The sequence below is a fragment of the Curcuma longa genome, chromosome 19, assembly GCF_044706935.1.
Source record: "Curcuma longa cultivar G26 ecotype Majalengka, Jawa Barat chromosome 19, ITB_CL_G26_1.1, whole genome shotgun sequence".
Classification (NCBI taxonomy): domain Eukaryota; kingdom Viridiplantae; phylum Streptophyta; class Magnoliopsida; order Zingiberales; family Zingiberaceae; genus Curcuma; species Curcuma longa.
The window spans coordinates 3,452,350-3,477,198 of record NC_133879.1 but is presented as its reverse complement, the minus strand read 5'-3'; the positions used below and the strand labels follow the sequence as shown (position 1 = coordinate 3,477,198).

Genomic DNA, 24,849 nt, shown 5'->3' with positions numbered 1-24,849 from the left:
TTAGGGTTTATGTATGCGTACCTGTATCGATGTGCATGAGTTACCTTTTTATAGTAGTTGATCTTCGAAATATTAGCAACCGTTTCAGAAATATTCTGACATACTTGTTCTGTTCTAAAAAGATTCTGTCCGTTTATATATATATTTGAAGATGTGTTCCCACTTTTACGGAAGAATCAATTCTGTGCTCTCCGATTTAAACGGAATGACCATGTCTCCAGATAAGAATCACGTGTTGGAGGTTGACCCTGGATGTAGGAAGCGTGCCGATACCGAGTTGTGAGGTCAGCACGTAATGTATGAAGCATAACCAGACCGAGTTGTGAGGTCGGCACGTAATGCAAGAAGTGTGCCAAGACTAAGTCATGAGGTCGGCACATGCTGTAGGAAGCATACCAGGATCAGAGCAGGAGGTCGACACATGCTGTAGGAAGCATGCCGAGACCTGAGCATGAGGTCGGCACATGCTGTAGGAAGCATGCCGAGACCGAAGCAGGAGGTCGGCATATACTTTAGGAAGCATATCAGGACCGAAACAGGAGGTCGGCATATACTGTAGGAAGCATACCAAGACTGGAGCAGTAGGTTGGCATATGCTGTAGGAAGCATGCCAAAACCAGAGCATGAGGTCGGTACATGCTGTAGGAAGTATGTTGAGATCGAAACAGGAGGTCGACACATACTACAGGGAGTATGCTGAGACCGGAGCAGGAGGTCAGCACATACTGCAGGGAGTATGTCGAGACCAGAACAGGAAGTCAGCATATACTGCAGGGAGTATGTCAAGATCGAAGTAGGAGGTCGGCACATACTGCAGGGAGTATGCCGAGACCGGAGAAGGAGGTCAGCACATACTACAGGGAATATGCCGAGACCAGAGCAGGAGGTATTATTGGGATGTATACAAGAATCCTAGCTATCTATGTAAATAAATATTCTGAAATGAGAATTACTTTTGGTCAATATTTGCATTTAGTTTTTATGCAAGTGTCCATTTAATCTATATTATAGATAAACATGGTGTGTGGAGTCACACACAGAAGACCATGTTATCAGTTCCTTTTTAGATTATAAACAGTGTTCACAACCAAGATGGATTGGACAAATCATTAGACTGGTTGTAGTGTAATTTGATCTTAGTCTGTCTTGACTATAGAATTACACTAGTACATTCAGTGTGTATTGAGCAGGACCATTTGAGGATTGTTCGATTTATACTGACTATATAATCGAACTAAACCTCTGTTACTATGGATGTACATGCTCTTAATCCCAATATAATAACAAACACATGTACTTAGTATGTACTTCTTTGATTCATCAAAGGGTGAGATTTAGAGCGATAGATCAAAAGGTCCGATGAGTTGGAAAGTAGTATTATATACATGATGTGTTGTTGATTATAGAAGGAATCTGTGTCCTAAATATAGGTTGATGATGTCCCCTTGAGGAGTTCATAAGGATTATCATGTAAACCCTGTAGGTGGATCTTGTCCGCATGATAATAAGGTTGAGTGATACTACTCTTGGATTAGAAGTTAATTAAATTTGAGTTGTCAGTAACTCATTTAATTGACGGACATACGATATCTTAAACACAGGGAGATTAATGTACTTATAGTAAGAAGGAGCTCACATTGTAATATGTGATTGGTGCAGTAGTGCAATAATAACTCTCTAGTGGAATGAATTATTATTGATAGACTTAAGCTGTGTGTTCAGGAGGAACATGGGAAGCTTAAGCCCATCGGGAGACCAAAACCAATTCCTCCTCTAGGTTCCTACTGTAGCCTCTGGAAATCCTCGAATCCACCTCAGGAAGAATTCATGGAGACCTTCGGAAGAATTCTTAAAGACCTCTTGGAGACCTTCGGAAGAATTCTTGAAGACCTCAGAAGACCTTGGAAGACCTCCGAAAGAAATCTGAAAGAATTCTGTGTGAAATTTCGGATAGGAAATTCTAATTATAAAAGAAAATTTCTGAAATTTTATTTAGAATTTTTTTGGGAAAAATTCGAATAAGAAAGAAATTTTTTATAAGAATTTTCGCTAAGAAATTTCGTCTCTTCTCGTACAAAATTTCTAGGATCTGTGCTTCTTCCTTGTGTGTGCGCACCGACCGGAGAGAAAAACTGAGGGTTCTTCTTTGTAGTCGACACGCCGCCACCCGCCCGGCCGGCCATATGCCGGAGATGGAACAAACCGGAGAACCCTAGCACCCCTCCCGACAGCAGCTTCTTCCTGCAGCCGCCCTTCTCCTAGCCGCGTGACAAAACAGAGAGCACAGCTTGGAAAAATTGCAGCGCTGCAGCGGCTGACCACCGGCGTGATGGCGCCACTGGATTTGACGGCTACTTCGCCGGCCGAGGGAGAGGAGCAGCGCCACCGCCGCACGCTTCTTCCCAGCACGCGACAAAGACAATCGCAACGCGCGATTTCTTTCAAGAACAGAGGTGATCGTGATTTAGAACAGAGCTGTTTTCCTCCCCGTCAATGCGCCGCTGACTGCCTCTCTTTGCTGCTCGGCCACCGCGTGTGAGAAGCCACTTTTGGTCATCGCTGCTCCTTTTTCCTTCTTGCTGCAATGGCTATCGCTAGAGGAGAAGAAGGTCAGCTGGTTTCGGCCGTAGTGCGGGAGAGGAGGAGGAGGTGGCCGGAGAAACCAGAGATCTGCTGGTTCCTCTGTTTTGGTTGCGTAGGAGAGGAGAGAAAAATTGTATCTGTTTTGGGCCGTGCTTGCATGGGAGAGAACAAAAAAACCCAGTTAGTTTTTCTTTTCTCGAAGCGTTTATGAAATCGTTGCCGGAATATTATTCTACCATCATTATCGAAAAGAGTTTTTGGTTATTTGTCCTAATCGACGGTTAATGGTTGACCACCGATGAATTACATCGGGAATACGATTCTCGGTGATAGTTAGAAAGTCCCAGAACGATCGCGACAAATATTGTTGCGTGATTTTCGGAATAAGACTTCTCTCGATTCGATTGTCATCGATCATCGGCTAGTACCGAAGACGATGACACGACTCATGGCTTCCGAAGCCGTTCAGACGGGAGCTTGGCGTGTATCACCAGTAGAGGCGGGACTTCGACGAAAATCGCTCGATTGATATCAATCCTGCTCAAACGTCATCAGAAAGGTACGCTTAGAATAATTTATTATTCTGTAAAAATTTTAATTTCTTGTCATGCCTTGTACACTTGTTATTTCCTATTTGCATGTGTGTGTTGTAATAATTACTGTTAATTGTTTGTTTTATTTCCGCTGCGTACGTTTTTGAAATGTGAGAACATGCGCATTACACTGGAGCGATCCCAAGCTGCACTTGGGGCTCAGTGTTCCGGCCTGTCGTAAGGCAAGTTCTTCGAGCTTGGGGCTCGATGTTTTGGCCTATCATAAGGCAAGTTCTTTGAGCTTGGGGCTTGGCTTGGAAGAGAAAAACTTCCATTAAATAATCACAAAATGTTCATACAAAAAATGATAAAGAAATTTATATAAGTTTAAATACGATAGGGTCGAAGATGAATGACATTCCAAGGCCTACCGAGCTTTTTTCCCTTGGCGTCTTCCAAATAATAAGATTCACTGCTAAGCCGCTGAGTAACTTTATAAGATCCTTCCCATTGAGGTTCCAGTTTTCTGACATCACCTACTAGTTTAATCTTCTTCCAGACGAAGTCTCCAACCTGAAAAGAGCGAGATATAACTTCTTGTTGTAAGTCTGGCACATCTTCCGTCGGTATGCTGCCAACTTAATTGCTGCAAGTTCTCTAGTTTCCGTAATGAGATCCAATTATGTACGTCGTTTATCATTGTTGTCACTTCCATAAGCAAGGATTCAGCTTGATTCCTCTCCGACCTCTACAGGTATCACTGCTTCCCCTCCATATATCAGGTGGAAAGGAATCATCTAGATACTGTCTCTTGGAGTAGTTCTGTAAACCCACAATATACCGGGCAGCTCATCTACCCAATTTCATTGTACTTGATCCAACTTTATTTTGAGACCTTTGACAAGCTCCCTGTTAACTACCTCTGCTTGTCCATTGCTCTGTGGGTAGGCCATAGAAGTGAAGGCTTGGATAATTCCTAATTCTTTGCACTAATCCTGTATCTTGCGTCCTTGAAACTGACGTCTATTATCAGAGACAGTACCTAGATGACCCCCTTGTGATGTATAGGTAGAGAAGTCTTTTTCTCTGATCTATAGTTGGTCGAGCTGTCATCTCGCCGGACAAGTTGAATTTCTTCTAGATGTATGTACTTTTCAACTCTTTCTAATAACTTAGCATAATTGGTTGAAGGCTTTTTCACCAGAGATCGGAAGAACTCTTCATCTATCAATCCTTGGGAGAAAGCATTGTTCAACACCTCCGTGGGCGTGGAAGGAACGTCCCAAATGATCCGATCAAATCTCTGGATATACTCCTTGAGAGTTTCTCGAAGTTTTTGCTTCATGGCAAACAAATTCAGGGGTGTTTTCTAATATCTTTTGCTACTAGCGAATTGATGGAGGAAGGTATTCTTGAAATCAGCAAAAGAATGTATGGATGAGGGAGGAAGACGGCTGAACCATCTCTAAGCAGAGCCTGATAAGGTGGTCAAAAAAACTCGACACTTGACTCCATCTGAGTATTGGTGAAGTAAGACAACATTCTCAAAGCGGCACAGATGATCTTCTAGATCTGAAGATCCTGTGTATTCTCCTAGCTAGGGTTGGTGAGAGTGCCGAGGCAATTCTTGCTCCAGAATTTTCTTAGAAAAAGGTGTGCGAAATAGGCTTACCTCTTCTTCCATGACTGTCTTGCTTTTGTAGTCAGGTCGACATAGGTCAGTTCTGGACTTGTGAGAATCTTCCTCCAAAAAAGTGGTTTCCTTGCGAAGAGAGTTTAACAGGGGCACATTATCCTCTCTCGGCATTGGTCATCTTCGATGGGGAGAGAGGTCTTTCTGGAGAGGGTGCTGGAATTCCCGAAGGGGGTAATAATGAATGTTGCTGTAGTACCTTTATCATTTTCTACGAGACTAATTCATTGATCTTGTCGGGGGTGACCATCATTTTATTGCCGCAACTCTTTTCAGCAGAATCATGCTCGCCAACTGTTCCTCCAATGTTAACCATTGTAGCGTTTCGGCTCAATTTTTCCACAGATGACGCCAATTTGCTTCGGCCAATACACCGTGGGTAGTTCCAATACTGGTTCAAAGATCACCGACATGTACGCTCCTAAGGTGAAGTCGCGGAAGGAGAAGAAGAAATCTGAAAAGCACTCAAAAAGAGGGTTAGAATGACACCGGAGGTGGGTCTCGGCAAGCCACTCTGATGCTCAAGTTAGGGTTCAGCGCAAGGAAGGAGTTAGTGACTTGGGAAAGTTAGGGTTTATGTGTGCGTACATGGGCATGGGTTACCTTTTTATAGTAATTGATCTCCAAAATATTAACAACCATTTGAGAAATATTTTGACATACTTGTTCTGTTCTAGAAAGATTCTATCCGTTTATATATATATTTAAGGATGCGTTCCCACTTTTATAGAAGAATCAGTTCTATGCTCCCCGGTTTAGATGAAATGACCATGTCTCCAGATAAAAATCACATACCGGAGGTTGACCCCGGATGTAGGAAGCGTGCCGATACCGAGTCGTGAGGTCAGCACGTAATGTATGAAGTGTGCTCAGACCGAGTCATGAGGTCGGCACGTAATGCAGGAAGTGTGCCCAGACCGAGTCATGAGGTCGGCACATACTGTAGGAAGCATACCAGGACCGGAGCAGGAGGTCGGCACATGCTGTAGGAAGCATGCCGAGACCGGAGCATGAGGTCGGCACATGCTGTAGGAAGCATGCCGAGATCGAAGCAGGAGGTCGGCACATACTGTAGGAAACATATCAGGACCGAAGCAGGAGGTCGGCATATACTGTAGGAAGCATACTAAAACTGGAGCAGCAGGTTGGCATATGCTGTAGGAAGCATGCAAAAAAAGGAGCATGAGGTCGCCACATGTTGTAGGAAGCATGCCGAGATCGAAGCAGGAGGTCGACATATACTACAGGGAGTATGTCGAGACCGGAGCAGGAGGTCGGCACATACTGTAGGGAATATGTCGAGATCAAAGCAGGAGGTGGCACATACTGTAGGGAGTATGCCGAGACCGGAGCAAGAGGTCGGCCTATGCTGTAGGAGGCATGTCGAGGCCGGAGCAAAAGGTCAACTAATGTTGCAAGAAACATATTGAGACTGGAGCAGGAGGTTAGCACATGCCATAGGAAGCATACCAAGACTGGAGCAGGAGGTCAGCACATGTTGTAGGAAGCATATTGAGACCGAAACAGGAGGTCCACACGTGCTGTAGGAAGCATACCGAGATCGAAGTAGGAGATTGGCATATACTGTAGGAGGCACGCTGAAACCGGAATAGGAGATCATGGATTTATTTGAATTCATGAAGTAATCTTCAAATTTTAATCGATAATTATACTTACCTCAATTTTCTAATATTCTCTTTTACTCTCGACGACCACACGTGTGTATATATATATATATATATATATATATACAGGTCTGATATCCTGCGCGAACGAAAAACCCGACGTCGGTGCGCGACCAGCCGACCTTTCGCCATTCATCGTCGTCGTTCGTCGCCGTCCGGTCACCGCCGGCCACCATCCCGGGCTCGTTGGAAGCGCAACTCGACGGCGCACACATCGGCACTGGATTCCGGCCGGATTGGGCCGGAATCCGGCCGGAATTCAGGCCGAAACAGAGCAGACGCGCTGGTGGCCGAATTCGCCGGATTCGGCCGAATCGGCCGAATCGCCGGACTCCGGCCGCGGTCGACGCGCCCGGCGCCGGCGCGTCGACCGCGGCCGGACTCCGGCCCCGATTCGGCCAGAATCAGGCCGGATTCTGGCCGAAAACGGCCGCCAGCGTCTGGCGGCGATTTCGGTCGGAATCCGGTCGGATTCCGGCCGAATCGGGGCCGGAGTCCGGTCGCGGTCGACGCGCCGGCGCCGGGCGCGTCGACCGCGGCCATAGTCCGACCCCGATTCGACCGGAATCCGGCCTAATTCTGGCCGAATTCCGGCCGACCGAATTCCGGCCGAAATGGGCCAACAGTGTCTGTTGGCCGATTTCGGCCGGAATTCGGCCAGGATTCCGGCCGAATCGGGGCCGGAGTCCGGCACCCGCCGGACCGCCGGTGAGTTGCGGTTCCAACGGGTCTAGTCCGGCGGCAATCGGTGGTTGGACGGCGATGAACGGACGCCGGGAAGCGGCGAAGGTCCGAGGAGAAATACTGTGCAATCGCACGGCTGTGGTTTCACGCGATTCGGCGTGGACGGCTGGGATCGATTCGCGCACGAATCGGGCAGGATACCGTCGCGCAGTATATCATATATATATATATATATATATATATATATATATATATATATATATATATATATATATATGATGTGGTAGGTCTCTCCGGGCCGTCCACAGTCAAGGAAGGTCACTTGGTCCTACGTGATCGAGGAGGTCAATATGCAGCCCTATCTGGCCGGCCGCGGAGTCCACAATCCCGGCCCTAGGGTCTGGGACCCAAATGGCCCAAGGAATTTATCTAGGCCGAGAGACCCGGTGCTCGGCCTCCTCGACCAGATGATTATTGCGGTGAGCCCCGACATTATCTTACCCGGCTAGCACCGGCCTTTCATCGGTCTTCCCGGGATAAAACAGCTACAGCTCGGCCCGAGTATGCCCCTCATCGCTGGAGTGCCGCCCGGGCAACTCCTAATACAATTCATTCTGATTAGCTCAACCCTTCCCACCTGGCTTGACTGGGCATCTTGTTCGGCTATCTCGCCACAACACTTGGCTCGCCGAGCTAGAGGTTACTACTTTAATGCCCGACCAGACTGGGCCTTTACCTCTCTTACCCGGGACAGGATGCTTTCGGTCGGTCCTAGGCCCACTCCACTCCCGTAGGTCGTCTCCCGGGCACACCTCAGCAGGCTCAGACCCGACATCTGTCTCGCCCGGTTATCATATGCTGGGTCAATACTTTTCATGGTTATTTTCTAGTAAGCCCCATTGTCTGGGCACTCATACCCGACATATGCATGATAGTCTGCCTGGTCTGCCCAGCCACTTACCTTGTTCATGCCACCCGGCTAAACCTAGTCCTCACTGGTCCCGGACACCTTTTCCCACTCCAACAGCAACTCATGCTCAAGTCTCACCGACACCTGACTGCAACACCGACAGTTAAGCGTGCGAGCGGCTGTACAGGGGAAGGTTGCGCCCACGTCCCCACGCTCCATCCTGTCCCTGTGGCTGCATTTCTATTTACAGCTAAACGACAAAGGTGACATGTGACATCCCGCCGCAGAGCAGTCATAGAAGTATCGCCCCTGTCTCCTAGATGCTACCCTATCGGCGCAGATGTCAGACACGCCCAGGCTTGGTCTCCTCAGATACCACCACGACCTACCCCTCCTGTCAGAAGGAAGGTTCTCCTTAAAGGTATATTAGCTCGCACGCAGGTATGAAGGACATATCCAATCTCTTGCATTCTAACTACTACACTGTTCTTTCTGCTACTACTTTCTTCGCCGGAGAACTGACTTGAGCGTCGGAGTGGCCTGCCGGGATCCCCCGGTACCAGCTAATCCGTTCGTTCGTGTTCCTCTCGCAGGTCCCCCTCCTACCCGGGCCCGCATCGATTGAGGTGGTATTTTCTTGACCGGTGGGTTGACTGTCGTCGATTTTTGACCGGAACTAACTATTGTATATATATATATATATATATATATATATATATATATATATATATATATATATAAAGAGAGAGAGGTGATCGACTTCTCCAAATTAAACTAACTATTGTGTCGTACATCTTCTCCAAGAACCAAATTTTAAAATTTGCTTTCCTGAAACCCTAACCTCTCTCATACATTGGTGGCAATTCTTAGTGCCTTAAAACTCACCCCAAGGCCCAAGTGAACGATCTAATTAAAGGTACGTCCTTTCAATTTTCTTGCATGCATATGCTGAAAACTGTGTTGCATGTTGTGATGGTTCATTTCAACTAAGACTACCAAAATACTCGGGTCGAGACGCTCATGATCTCTCTTGATATGATTTTCGAGCAATCACTTGAACCATCAAAGTCTTTTGCTGTGTCTCATAGCAATGGTACAGTGACACAGTGCCTTCTCAATCTTCTAAATATCTAAAGATCAAATTTTAGTTTTATCGAATTAATGGATGCATTTTTTTTAATGGACGGTTGATGTAAGAACACTAATTTAATAGGTCGTCCGTTGTGAATGTTTCTTGATTTATGCTGATGGCAAGTGAGAAATTTCCATGGAATTGAATAGTAAATTGGATACCTAATGCTATCCAACTTATCATGATTTCTTGATGACTCATTAACTCAAAAATATAGAAACCCTCATAGGAAGATCCGAGAAGGCTTTTAATTTGAAATTTTATCCCAAATGGCATGATTTTGCTCATCAACAAAAATACTCGAATGACTTCATTCAATTGAAAAAAAAAACATTTTACATCTACTTCTTACTCTTACACATAAACTAGTATAATTTTGTAAAAAAAAAAAATCAAATTTTGACCATCAAAATAATTGAAAAATAGAAGGAGATATTTTTTTAAATGCTAAAATTAACTAAAATGAAAAAGAGATAAATATTATTAAAGGTCAACATCCATATGAAAATAGAAAATAGTATGCATAGAATATAGACTATAAAATTGTTCTATAAAACAAAAATCAAATATCACGTGAGAAAGAAGAATAAATTTATATGGTCTAAAACATATTATAATTTATTAATTATGACAGAAATCAAACGAACGTCCTTTTCAAAAAATATCTCTTTTTATTAATTAAATGTCTCATCCTATTTTTGATACTTAATTACTCCTCCTTGCCTGATGCATGAAAATTAAATCAACCGTGCAAGTATTATAATAGCTATAATTCATACGCGGTTCGATTCCCAGCTACGGCGTATTTGTAGGAATTTTTCTCCAAATGGGGAACGCAATCAAAGGATGCTGGGCATCTGGATTGGCCACCGTATGCGCTTCCCGATTTACCCTGGTGGTCGGTGGAAAACTTCCGTGGGACCGGGCCGACCACCCCCAGAGATGTGGCTACTGGGATTATCATTTTATAATTCATACCTATCACCATAGGATATAGTCGAGTCAGTCGCCATGTAATAGAATTACCTCAATAAATAAGGCTCAAATCCCGATGAAATCGTGTGACCATACCCTATTATATGGGGATTTATTTTAATTTTTGATTTACCTCTCCACAGATGGATGTGAGGTCAATCGTATGGGACATTTAGGATCAGTGTATGATCTTTTGTTACAGTATAATTCATAACTGCTACAATGTTATAGCATTATGATTTATAACTACGATAACATACCATTTCTATAAAAGATGGAATTCGCCATCCCAGCGACCCCACACGGTCAGCCCTGCGACCATCTATGAGGAGGTAAATCGAGAAGTTGCAGTTGACTACGACGGAGGAGGACATTGTCTCGATTTCACTTAGATTCAAACCTTGTTCATTTCTGCAACGATACTCCATCATAACTAATTCAGCTATGCCTCGGGGACTGCGATAACATACTATTGATTAATACCTACGTACATGTTGTAACAATTATGAAATTATAGTTGCTACAACACATATTGTAACAATCGTGAATCATAACTTTATAGTAAGCAAAATTCATAGCTATTATAATATGGTATTGATCAATGTAATTGACTTAGTTAAATAAAATATTATCTGTATTCATATTATAGTAGTTATAAATCATAGCTGCTATAATATTATAGTAGTTATGATTAATAGTTACTACAATATATACATAGATGGTTAATGATATGTTGTAGTAATTATGAATTAATTGATATAAAAAAAGATAGTTTAAGTAATAAGAAAGAGTGGACTGACAAAAGGTGATACTCTTATGGTGATACTCTTTGTCTAAAATAAAAGAAAAGAAGAAGGAACCAAAAATTGAAATACCTCACGTGAGAAAGAAGACTAAATTTATATGGTCTAAAACATATAAAGGAATTAATTAATTATGACAGAAATTAAACGAACGTCCTTTTCAAAAGATATCTCTTTTTATTAATTAAATGTCTCATCCTATTTTTGATACTTAATTACTCCTCCTTGCCTGATGCATGAAAATTAAATCAACCGTGCAAGTATTATAATAGCTATAATTCATACCTATCACCATAGGATATAGTCGAGTCAGTCGCCGTGTAATAGAATTACCTCAATAAATCAGGCTCAAATCCCGATGAAATCGTGTGACCATACCCTATTATATGGGGATTTATTTTAATTTTTGATTTACCTCTCCACATATGGATGTGAGGTCAATTGTATGGAGATATTTAGGATCAATATATGATCTTTTGTTACAGTATAATTCATAACTGCTACAATGTTATATAGCATTATGATTTATAACTACGATAACATACCATTTCTGTAAAAGATGGAATTCGTCATCCCAGCGACCCCACACGGTCAGCCCTGCGACTATCTATGAAGAGGTAAATCGAGAAGCTACAGTTGACTACGACGGAGGAGGGCATTGTCTCGATTTCACTTAGATTCAAACCTTGTCCATTTCTGCAACGATACTCCATCGTAACTAATTCAGTTATGCCTCGGGGGCTGCGATAACATACTATTGATCAATACCTACGTACATATTATAACAATTATGAAATTATAATTGCTACAACACATATTGTAACAATCGTGAATCATAACTTTATAGTAAGTAAAATTCATAGCTATTATAATATGGTATTGATCAATGTAATTGACTTAGTTAAATAAGATATTATCTGTATTCATATTATAGTAGTTATAAATCATAGCTGTTATAATATTATAGTAGTTATGATTAATAGTTACTACAATATATACATAGATGGTTAATAATATGTTGTAGTAATTATGAATTAATTGATATAAAAAAAAGATAGTTTAAGTAATAAGAAAGAGTGGACTGACAAAAGGTGATACTCTCACTTCGGGAGCTGTTTCAATACCATCCCAAGCGATTTAGAAGAGAGTTAAATCACATAAGGTTTTACTCTGATACAGTAGCCCATTGCAAGAGGAAGTGAGGTAATCAACCGGGCATTTCACACTCGTTGAAAATCAACTTCTAGATCTTATTATGCTAAGAACCATCTAAGCCAGTCCGTGGCGGTGACGTTGTTGTTTTGATGATTAATAAAAAAAAAGGGACAAAAGAGTACTCTTGAATTTTTGCCTAATTAATCAACCCTTATCTACATTTCTTGGATAGATATTAATAGATGGCATAGAAATTTTGGCCATTGTTTTTTCTTCTTTGGTTTTATTTCTGCACAACCAGACCTGTTCAATGTCTGAGCACCTCCTCCATCACCTGCCGTCGTCATTCAACCTCTCCAGATCCCCTGCAGATCTTCACTTCAAGCTTCCTGAGAATGTTTCTGCATCTGACAAAATTGTCTTTATATATCTATATATATAATTAATTACCTATCAAACAAGGAGCCTGGATTGGGTTGGTAGAATGGACTTATGAATTATGATTCCTTGGTCAACAGGACATCCCCAACAAGCAATCTCCAATGGCATCTCCAATCTGCAAACTATCTAACACCCTCAAATAGATCAATCAAACATTCAATTCGAATCCTAAGCAATCTAAGCGTCTTCGAACAGAGCTTTCACTGATCAACAGGTCTTTTCGTTGACTTTGAAAATATCGAAGCCCCTCGAGCTTTATTATGGACGAGTCCGGGAAAGCAATACCCTACCTTTCGTTCTGTGTTCTTCTTGTCGCTCCCCTGCTCGAGGAGTATTATGAAGCCGGAGAAGCCCAGTAACAGACTCTCCTCGTCGAGTCTCTTCTGCTTCGGCGGTCCTCGAGTCAACGACTCCGACGGTCGCGAGATGCCGTCGTGCTCCGCCTGCTTCTTCGTTGCGCGGGGAAAGAAGAGGAAGCAGAAGGTCCCGGCTCATTCTCCGGCCAGGTCAAGGCCAGTTCGGGCCGGCGAGGAGAGCCGGCCCAAGAAGTCTTCGGCTCAGGTAACCTCGATTTCTTTCTCTTATTGCATCCGATCCGTCCGTTCTCGCACTAGCACGAATCGGGAAGCGGTCGCTAAAATATGAAAACTTGACGGAATATTCCTTCCACGTCGGATGGATGCTTCCGGGTGCGCCGCGTAGAAAATATAGTAGGTTTGCCGCCACACGTAACACGTTGCGTCGTTAACCCATGCATGGAACTTCTTGTAGGACCAGAAATTTTGTGATTTTTTTTTAAAAAATTATTATTATTATTAATTTACCTAACTAATAGTCTGCTAATGACATTGCTAATATGCACTTATCGTCCTCGATGGCTGTAGGTTAGTTAAAACTGAGCTGATTAATTGTTTTACAAGACTTATCGTTAGAATACCTTGTCAAAGCTATCTGTTGCTAAAAATGGATTAATATTAATTTGCTTCAATAATTTAAATACCTTTTTTTTAACTGCAAATTTATATGAGAGATTGGGGCCAGCTAAACGTTAATTTGCATTAGTAGCCCATTGTACCAAATTTTGTGTTGGATTAATAACGTTCCCAGAGGGGGTGAATAGTGATTTATGATTTTGATCTCGTTTTCAATCGTCATACTCATCTACAATGTATCAACATGCAACGGCAACAGAAATATAAAATAAAATAAAATACATGCACAATAAATCAAGATTTTGCATGGTTTGAAACTCCTGATTCATACTTCATTGTTTAGTCCTAGCAATAGTCCACTATCTTTTTCCTTGTCGGAGATCTTTCGAAGGTGGAAAACCATCTTACAATATTTGTTCTTTACAAACATACAAAGTAAAAAATAAGTGCACAAATGATATCAAAATAAATAATTTCCACTAAGAAACTTTCCTTTCATTGTTATTTGTAGGTTTGGTTTGCCTCCTGATATCTGAAAATATAGCAGCACTATCTTCCACAATCTTCAAGAATCGAAGTAAAAAATCTCCTCTAAATTAAATCTTTCTTTTATAACCTTTAGGTCGGTATTAATTTTCACCTATCAATTGATTATTCATCATCATCAGTCGATTGCTTTATTAAAATAGACCATTGCATCTGCAGAATGACTCTTACCAACTCTGATTTGACCATGAATAGACGATTGTTATTGTTCATCAATTGATTGATGTCCACATAGTTGAGGGTTACAGTTGATTCAGAAATCTTCTGTTTGCTGCAACAATGATATCAACCAACTATTATTATTCATTAAGTGACTGATGCAATCAGTCGAGTCTTTGCAGTTGAGTTCATGTTTGTTGATACAATGTGATCTGTAGGGAATCCTATGCGATAAACAACAAATCACAGCGGAAAAAGGATCCCTTGAGCGATCCTTGCGAAAAACTCATACAAGTTTAGCTCTACAAAATCCTATCTAATAAGGTATATCTTTGAAGCGTGTCCTTCACTTATCCTGCTTGTCCAAAGTTTGTCGGATCTCTTGAGTATCCGTGCCTTTATGCGTATCCACATGAACACTCACTTTTGGAGAAAATTTTGATTGTGCTTGCAACCCTTTGATGATGTGTTCAGCCAAGAAGAAGAGGGGGAGGAAGATGAACATCTAATAACATGAGTTTTGGAAAGAAAAAAAATTCTTTTATACTCAAGCCATGAATACCAAAAGTTTTTAGGCTTTTGGTATTCCCTCATCAATGCATGATTAATCCTTATTAATCATGCATGATAACATCATCTTCTTCAATGCATGATTAATCCACATTAATCATGCATGATGAATCAAACTTCGTTCATCAAATTGGTTTAATTTGAGTATAACTCATTCAACCAACTTGAGTCTAACTCAAGTCTTGACCATCCAATGAACTTAATTGTTCTTTTAGTTAAACTAAAATAAACACATCTTCAAAATATAATGTTATTTGTGTGTGATCCAATAGATTCTCGTAACATTGGTAATGTCTCTAAAACCCATTTTAAAAACATAAATAATGAGTGGCATCTAGCAATGCATCATTGCTACCCAAGTGATAAGAATGTTGAGATCCGACATAACCTTCATGACTATGATAATATATAACCATGTCCTTCTATCTTTGATATCTAGATTGATCAATGAGGTATAGACTGTGTCATCCTCTTATCAATCTTTTTGTTTCTTGATCCCCAAGTAGACTCACTCAAGCAAATGAGTTTAATATCTCATATTGACTCATTTGAGCATCACCATACATTTCGTGATCCTACTCTATTAAGAGGCCTCAAGATATCACTCTAGTCATATTGGGGGATAGATCTCATCTACATTACTCACATCCATCCGCATAATTTATTACATACCCAGTGATCGCTTTTATAGTCCACCCTGTTACGGGTGACATTTGACGATACCAAAGTACATAACTCCTTATGTAGGGAACCGTAGTGACTTCAGGTCTAAGGACTATTCATACCAATAGTCACATAAGAAAGTTTATGACATTTATATAATGATCCATGAAACTTTCTCATGGCGGATCAATTCAGTATACATTCTCTAATGTATACCCATGTGTCAACTCGATATCTCATATTCATGACTTGTGAGATTAAGTCATCAAGTTGACCTACATGCTAGTCTCAATACATTAGTATTGTCTCAAAATATTAATGCTTGACTAGGAATAATTAAGAGTAGTGTTCTCTGCATCATCCCATTATCGACTCAAATTAATCGATATGATGTAGATTAGAACTAGCTATCCAAGGACATTATTATACTTATTTATTTGTCACAAACATAAAGTAAGCATAATAACCAAAAACCTTGCCTTTATTAATAATAGAATATGATACAAAAGTTCTTAGTTAATCATCACATAATTGACTCTAGGACTACTACTAACACGATCAGTCAACATTGTTATTCATTAATCGACTAATTTGGAATCAGTCGAGTGTAATAGTCGGGTTCTAAACTTTCTGTTCGCTACTACAATATCATTAGTCAACTATTACTGTAGTAAAATACTATTTACAATTGATTGATATTGTTCATCAATCGACTATTATTGTAGCAGAAATACTATAGCAGTGTTGAAAATATTATTCACACTGAATACCCTTATGCTGAGGAACACTCATATCTTCAGGACTTCCTCGTATAATTAGTACATGTCAACTCCAACTTATTAGGGCCTTATCATTACCTAGTATCAGATTAGCCTTAACCTATCATGATTTTCTTTGCTAATATTTGATCAGTCTTAACCTACTGAGACTTTTTATTGCTTATCATCCAGTCAACCATGACCTACCAGGACTTCCTCATTGCTTAGCATATGGTCAACCATGATTTGTCAAGACTTTATTATTGCTTAGCATCCTGCCAACCTATCTACTAGGACTTTATCGTTGCCTAATATTCGATCAACTTTGATCTACTAGGATTTCTTATCTTATGTCTGACATTCGATCAACCTTAACCTGTTAGGATTTCTCTTTTTAGCGCTTAATATCTAATCCTCCATGACCTATTAGGATTTTTCTCATTGCCAAGTGTTCGGTGAACCTTGATCTATTTGGACTTTGTTCTTGTCAACTCCCTATTGTACTTTAAATCGTCAAGTTTTCAATCAACCGCAATCCACTTGGACTTCTCCACTATCAAGTATCTGGTCAACCTTGATATACTCGACTCTTCGCTCTAGTCAACAAACATATTGATCATCCATTAAGTATCTAGTCAACTTTGACCTACTGACATCTCACTCAACCAACTAATATATTGATCAAGCATCAAAACTCAACTCAAGTCAACTCAAGCATGACCAACTTGAGTCAACCTTGACTAGAGGTCGATTGCACAAACAATATTTTCTTTTTTGATATTTGATAATATATTTAAGTTAAATTAAATCATTAGTCTACCATCCTATTTGATCATTCTTTTTTGAAAGGTTTCCTAATTTAAACCTTTCATTCTCCTCCTTTGGCATACATAAAAAAACTTCTTCCAAAATCCATTCACTTCTCAAAATCCCTTCCATTCCAAAATTCCAACATCACAATGGGATTGGAGGTTCCCTACCTTCCATTTTTTTCAATGCTCAACCTTGAACAACAATCCTTCAAAAATACATATCTCTTTCTTTAATACCTAACTCATGTCTTAAAGGTAGACCTTCCCTTCAAAGTAAGCTCCAACTTCAATGATTATATCAATAATGATTTGAAATTTTTAAAACTTTAAGAAATTTTAAAATCTAAGTTATGATGTTAAAAATTCAACCTTGAATCTTAACCTTCTCTTCAAATCCTTATTCATTCTCCCTTTTACTCTCCCTTCTCATTTTTACTAAAAAAATCCCTTTTGAGTACTTATCCAAGGATATGAGAGGATTAGGGATAGTTAAATACTTAGGAGTGAGGAAACATGACTAATTAAAACAACTTGAATTAGTCAAATTTTATTGTATCAGTCGACTAAATCACTCGATTGTTTGTTTGAAAATCTACAATTCAATCCAGCCCAACTTTAAAAATGCATAAGTTTATGATTTTTAAAAATTTACAATTGAATTCAGTCCAACTTCAAAAATGCATAAGTAATTCTAGAATTTTTGAAAATTTATAACTGAATTCAGTCCAATTTTAAAAATACATAAGTATTTCTATGATTTTTAAAAAATTATGAAATTGCATACAGACATTATTTATGTCAAATACTATATATATATATATATATATATATATATATATATATATATATATATTTTAAAATACCTCTTATTTTTAAAGAATGATATAATGTTGAAAAATATTGAAACCTTCAATATTTCACTCTAACATTGTATTAATAACATCAATAGTGATTTTTATTAACAAATAAATTTCACTAAAATTTTTTAAAATAATTTTAAAATATTTTTCAAAATTAATTTTCAATCGTGATCTATTGACTAAATGCACATGACTTATATATTAATTTTCCCCATGATTGATCAAACAAAATCCATTTGATTTGATGAAACTTAACTCATTTAGATGTACCAATCAACATCTTAAACTTAGTTATCATCCTAATATCCCACTTGTATCTAATGTGTCTCACTTGTGAGATGTAAAATTTATTTTCCCTAAACTGAGGGATCATACATTTCTAATTCGACCATCCTACCTAAGATGTCAAACAATGTCATTTGTTCTTATTTACAAGGAACTAAAATAATATATGAGAATGAGTATGACATGCATCAAATGTATACTTTTTTTATAAAAAAATTATCATACTCAAATAATGCATGCATGACATGACATGTATCAAATATCACGATAAGATATCATACTCATGTATGTCATAATGTCATGGTAGGTATCAACATACAAGCATGTAAGCATAGCATAATATTATAAAATACATAGATGTCTGATCTAAGTATCATCATCTAATCATCATATCAAATACAAAATTTGACATAAGTGGACCAAACCTCCTCAAATGTGCCAAAAACCTCAATCTTGACACACTTTTAGTATCTATCACATCGTGCCAATTTTGATCAAACTTAAGAACTCAATTCTTATTGAAACATTAGAAAATCGGATAAAATTTAAAAATTTATTTTCAAGATATCACTATAACTCAAAAAAGTGTTAAAATACCAATTTTATCATGATTAGATTAACTACCCTTCCAATCTAGGTTGGCACACCCAATACATATCTAGTGTGAAAGGATCACTCTTAGAAATCCGATACCTATTAGAGCTCCTTGGGTGTATTAGGTGATTAGTAAGGATAACTTTTATAGATATCTTTCTATTGTCTCTTTTAAGCTTCTTAGAAGTCTTAGTCATACTAGTCTTCTCAAAGTCAACACCAGGGATGACCTCCCTTGTGATCTTGAATTGACTCATAAACCTAGGGTTAGTTTCATAATTATATGAAACTCTATGGTATGAAAGTATATTCTCCTTAGACTTAGTTTTGTATCTCAAACCTTTCTTGCCTTTGGCTGGTTCTTGCCTACCTAATCCTAGATTTTCCTTCTTAGATCCTTTAACATCATTTGACATTTTCTTAAGGGTCTTCTCTAATTGATCAAGTTTTGACTTTAAGACTTGATTTTCTTTCTCCAAATCATTAATTCTTGATTTTTTATTTCTAATTTGGGTTTGTACTTTCTAGGCATATGTCTAGTTTTCTTTGGATTATTGCCTAGAGATTTTCATCCTCTTATATTGAGATGAGTTAGTTCTAACATGATATGATATGATTTAAAATTATCATATTTTCTATTTTCATGATAATAAGCTCTAAATTTATAAAATTTAGGTTTAACATGTTTTTTTTTATCATGACGTGAAGAAATTTCATTACGAAATGATACATTAGAAGCTCCTCCTAAATTTGAGCTTCCTCTCTTATTTTTACCTTGGTCCTTCCCATTTGGGCATTGATTTAGATAGTCCCCTCGTTGGTTGTACGAAAAGTACACTATGCGCTTCTTGCCCTTTTGCACTAAAGATTCGACTTCTTTTGACTTCTCCTTATCCTTGGGTGCCACTTGTTCTTCTTCGTTAATTTATAACACTTACTTTTATACTGTTCCTTCTCTTTACCCTTAAAATAAATGATATGATCTTTATTTTTAACAATTGAAATTGTAATGCCTTCACAAGTTGGGCTCTCCATGCTTGTCAAGGTGATACAATCTTCCTCCTCATCGACTTTGGATGTTGAGAGTTTCTCTTGTTTGAATGTCAATGACCTCTCCTCCTCAACCCTTGAGGTCGATGCTTCTTCAATATCTTCCTTGGATGTTGAGCACCTCTCATCCTTCAATTCCTCACGCTCTTAAGCCAATAAGTCTTCCTCCTTGGACTCATCTTCACTTTGCTTTAAGGTTGGATCTTTATGAAACTTTATTAGCTTCGTCCATAATTCAGTGGCATCCTGATATTTGCCTAATTTGAATAAACATGGTTAGACACCAAATTAATCAAAATTTTAATTACCTTATTATGTGCCTTGGACCTTTGGACTTGCTTTGATACCACTTATTGGGACCAATGACATCGCTAAAGGAGAGTGAATAGCAATTCACAATTTCAACCTCGTTCTCAGTCGTTGTGCCCATCTACAATGTGTCAACAAGCAGCGAAAATAAAAACATAAAACAAAGTAAAACACATGCACAACAAATTAAGATTTTACATGGTTCGGAATCTCCGATTCATACTCCACATCTTAGTCCTAGTGATACTCCACTATCCTTCTCCTTGCTGCAAACCTTCTGGAAGCAGAGAAATCTCTTATAACACTTGTTCTTTACAAACAAATACAAAGCAAAAAAAAGTATACAAATGATATCAAAAGAAATCAAAATAAATAATTTCCACTAAGTTTGCTTTGATTGTTATTTGTAGCTTTGGGTTGTCTCTTGAGGTCTTAAAATATAGCAGCACTATCCTCCAAAAACCCCAAGAATCAACATTGAAAACCTCCTCAAAATCCTTCTTTTATAGCCTTTAGGTCGGGGCTGATTTCACCTATCAGTCGACTGCTCAACGCCATCAGTCTATTACTTTATTGAAATCAATTGTTGTATCTACAAAACGATTCTTATCAACTCTGATTTGACCATGAATAGTTGATAGTTATTGTTCATTAGTCGATTGATGCCCAAACAGTTGAGTGTTGTAGCCGACTTAGAAATCTTATGGTCTCTACGACAGTGACATTAGTCGACTTTTACCATTTATCAGTCAATTAATGCCAATCAATCGAGTCTTTGCAGTCGAGTTAAAAATATTTTATTTGTTGCTATAGTGTGATCAGTCGACTGTTACTGTTCATCAATTGACTAATTTGGGATCAATCAAGTGTAACATTCGAGTTTCAAACTTTCTGTTTGCTACTACAGTGTCATCAGTCGATTAATCAAAATCCATTAGTTGACTATTACTATAGCAAAATAATGTTCACAATCAATTGATGATTGTTCATCAATCAACTATTACTGTAGCAGAAATACTATAGCAAATGCTGAAAATATTATTCACACTGAATACCCTTATGCTGAGGGATCCTTATATCTCTTAAATATTTTTGTATGATTAGTTCATGTTAATTCCAACTTACTAGGACCTCATCTTTGCCTAGTATTCGATTGATCTTAATTTACTAAGACTTTTTTTGCCAAACATCCGATCAACTTCAAGACTTCTCATTGCCTAACATCCGATCAACCTTGATTTATCGGAACTTTCTTATTGCCTAGTATCCGGTCAATTTTAACTTGTCAGGACTTCATCATTGCTTAGTATCTGATCATCTTTGACTTGCCAAGACTTCGTGTCGCATGTCTAACCATCTGATCAACCTTGATCTGTCAAGACTTCACTTTCTCATGTCTAATATTTAGTTCTCCATGATTGTAATGATTTTTCTCATTGTCAAGTATTTGGTCAACCTCGATCCATTTAACTTTACCTTGCCAACTTTCTATTGGATTTCAAACTGTTGAATATTTGATCAATCGTGATCCATTTAGACTTCTCCACTATCAAATATTTAGTATAACTTTGACTTATTTGATTCTTTACTCTATAGTCAACAAATTCATTGATCGATTATCAAATATCTGACCAATCTTGACATATTGACGTGTTGCTCAACCAACTAATATATTGATCAAATATCAAAATTTAACTTAAGTCAATTAGAGTTTGGTTAACCGAGCTTAATCAATCTTGATAAGGGTTGATTGCACTAATATTTTGAAGAAATCACATACAATGGTATCATTTATAATACAATTTTAAAAGTAAAATTTGGTAGCAATATATATTTTTATCAATAAATATACATTTATTAATTAAATCCACATACATATCCTATGCGATTTAATTTTTGATAGTATCTAAGATGTAACAACAATATAATTTAGTGACACTATAACAAATACAAAGTGTATCTTAAAGTTCGTGTTAAAATATATTTTAAGATTGATGCATAAATAAATAAAAATAGCCTTTTGTATGATCATGTATGAAGCAGCCAGTTCACAGCTAATCCTATATCCATTTTTATACTAAAATATGATGACTTCAAAGAATATCTCTATATTTTATTGTGTTGCAACAGGTTCGAGATGACAACAATAATGGAGACAAGAATGGTGACAGGAAGCAACCATCAGGCAGCAGTGAAGCTTCGACAGTCGGTGCAAATAGAAACACCGAACAACTAAATCTCTTTCAAACTCAAATAAAAGATGACATCCGCGTAATACAAGCTTTACCTACTCAACACTCTCTTCCTATTCAAAAAAGGTCTAACAGCAATGAGCCAAAGCCACAGAAGGTTGTGAGTCGATCTGGGAAGCTTGGTCCATCTACTGGAGTTGGGATCATGGCAATCACTTTGGCTATCATGACGTTTCTTGGTCGTGGCGTTGCTATAATTTGGTTATGCTCATGTTTATACGTATGGCAACTCGCGAGAGCTTCATCACAACCTCGTGATGATGGAGAGAAAAATACATCAAAGATGATCGATATGGACTCGGCCGAATATAAAAAAAGAATAATTTTAGAAGGTTTTCTTGAGAGAAATAGCCGAAAACAATCAAATGTTGTTTAATTTGAAAAGACTAGATTTTTTTTAATTTTTCTTTTTCTTTTTCTTTTTTTTAAAATGCTGTAATATTAAGAAAAAAAATCTTATAAATTGACTTAATTTATTTGTCTATACCAACTTTGGCATTCCATTATTTGCATTATCTTTCTCTATTTATCTCCATATATAAAAGGTGAATATAAAAATTTCTCGTATTATTATTGTTGGTGCAATCGACTTTTAGTTAGAGTTGACCAGGTTGAGAAGTTGACCAAACTCGAGTTTGGTTTCAATGTTTGATCAATATATTAGTGGGTTAAGTGTGACGTCAACTAGGTCAAAATTGACTGGATATTTGACGGTGGAGATGCCCAAGTTGGTCATGATTGACCGAACACTTGGCGGTCAGAAGTCCAATAGAAAATTGACAAGAGAAAAGTTCAAGTAGATCACAATTGCTCATGCACTTGGCAGTCGAAAGTCTAACAAAGAGTTAACATGAGACATGAAGTCCCGATAGGTCAAGGTTAATCGGATGCTGGGTAATGAGAAAGTCCTGACAAGTCAAGATTGATTAGATGTTAGGCAGTGGTGAAGTCCTAGTAGGTCAAGATTAACAAGATGCTAAGCAATAAAAAGTTTTGATAGATCAAGGTTAATTGGATATCAGACAAATTAAGAACATCCTAATAGGTTGAAGTCAATAGGATACTAGGTAAGATGAGAATTCAACTTTGTTAAGGCTGAAACAGGAGTATCAGTTGATTGATAGGATATATCAATCGACTAATAAATCCTAAATCTCGAAATTGAGATTTGAGATGTTTTTCAATATATTGAATAGTGCTTAGGGGGTTGCTATAGTATTTATTAGTCGACTATTATTGTAGCAAATAAAAAGTTTAAACCATGATTGATCAACTCGACTGATCTAGTGTTCTGCTACAGTAACAGGTGATTGATGAATAGTATATCAATCAACTACTACTATAGCAAACCAAAAGTTAAGAAAATCATTGATCAACTCGATTGATCCAGATCAGTCGAGTTGATAGTCAACTGTTGGTGTTACTGTAGCAAACAAAAGTTAAGAAATCATTGATCAATTTACTGATGTTGATCAGTCGAATTGATTAGTTGATTGATGTCACTATTTGAGCGAATAAAAAATTTAGAATTTGATTGAGGATTCGACTGGTTGCCCATCAGTCGATTAATGAATTTAAGTAGTTGACTAATGACACTATAGCAATGAATAGAAGATTTCTGAGTCGACTGTGACACTCAATTATTTCTGTATCAATCGAGTGATGAATAATAATAATAAACTATTCATAGTCAAATAGAGTTGTTAAGAGTTATTCTACAAGTGCAACAGTTGAATTCAGTGGAGCAATTAACTGATGGTGATGATCAATCTACTAATAGGCGAAAATCAACCATAACCTGAAGATTATAAAAAAAAGACTTCGAGGAGATTTTTGATAGCCGATTCTTGAGGGTTTGAAGACAAGTTTTAGGATCTTGTGAGCTAGAAGAGGGGATAAATAACTCAAATCGCTTTGTTTTGAACTAGGGTAGCGGAAACTTCCTAGCGAACCAACCACGACACACACACACACAACTCTAACTCGGATGATTTTACTTGGTATCCGCCTCCTTGAGGTGACTAATCCAAAGGTTCACTTCTAGCTCACCACTTCCACTAAACCTTCTCTTTCTCGGACAAATTTTGAAGGCGGTTAATATTCTTACAACAGGATTACAACATCTTGCAAAAGTAATAACAGAAACATAAAGAGGAAGAAGATGACTTTTACAATGATCTTGAGAGTTTTGCTTCTTCTTCAAAGGATTGCTCCAAGTTAAGTAGTAGAACACCAGATGACATTTTCAACACTTGAGCAAGAAAAATTAGAGCTTTGAGCATGAACAGTGTGTATACAAATGCTAATTTTCTCCCTTTATATCTACTCATCTTTCTCTGAAATCCGTTCGATTGATTTCTTACACCAGTTAACTGATTTAGTCAACGATCAAATAATCATTTCTGATCCTTCTAAAATAGTATCTGATTTTATCAATTTTTAAATATCAATAAAATCGATTCATA

General features: G+C 38.3%; 1 protein-coding gene across 1 annotated transcript; it reads left to right on the top strand.

The window, feature by feature from the left end:
* Positions 1-12,897: 12,897 nt before the first annotated feature.
* LOC141812792 (uncharacterized) lies at positions 12,898-22,813 on the top strand. Its single transcript, XM_074700779.1, has 2 exons — positions 12,898-13,155; positions 22,263-22,813. Exons 1-2 carry the CDS (start codon positions 12,931-12,933, stop codon positions 22,758-22,760), a joined length of 723 nt encoding a protein of 240 aa, XP_074556880.1. The 5' UTR covers positions 12,898-12,930; the 3' UTR covers positions 22,761-22,813.
* Positions 22,814-24,849: the final 2,036 nt, after the last annotated feature.

Bases quoted from the DNA above. Each gene is read 5' to 3' on its own strand.
- LOC141812792 (XM_074700779.1), top strand. From the start codon at position 12,931: ATGAAGCCGGAGAAGCCCAGTAACAGACTCTCCTCGTCGAGTCTCTTC. The intron at 13,156-22,262 runs GTAACCTCGATT...GTGTTGCAACAG, and splicing joins CCAAGAAGTCTTCGGCTCAG to GTTCGAGATGACAACAATAA.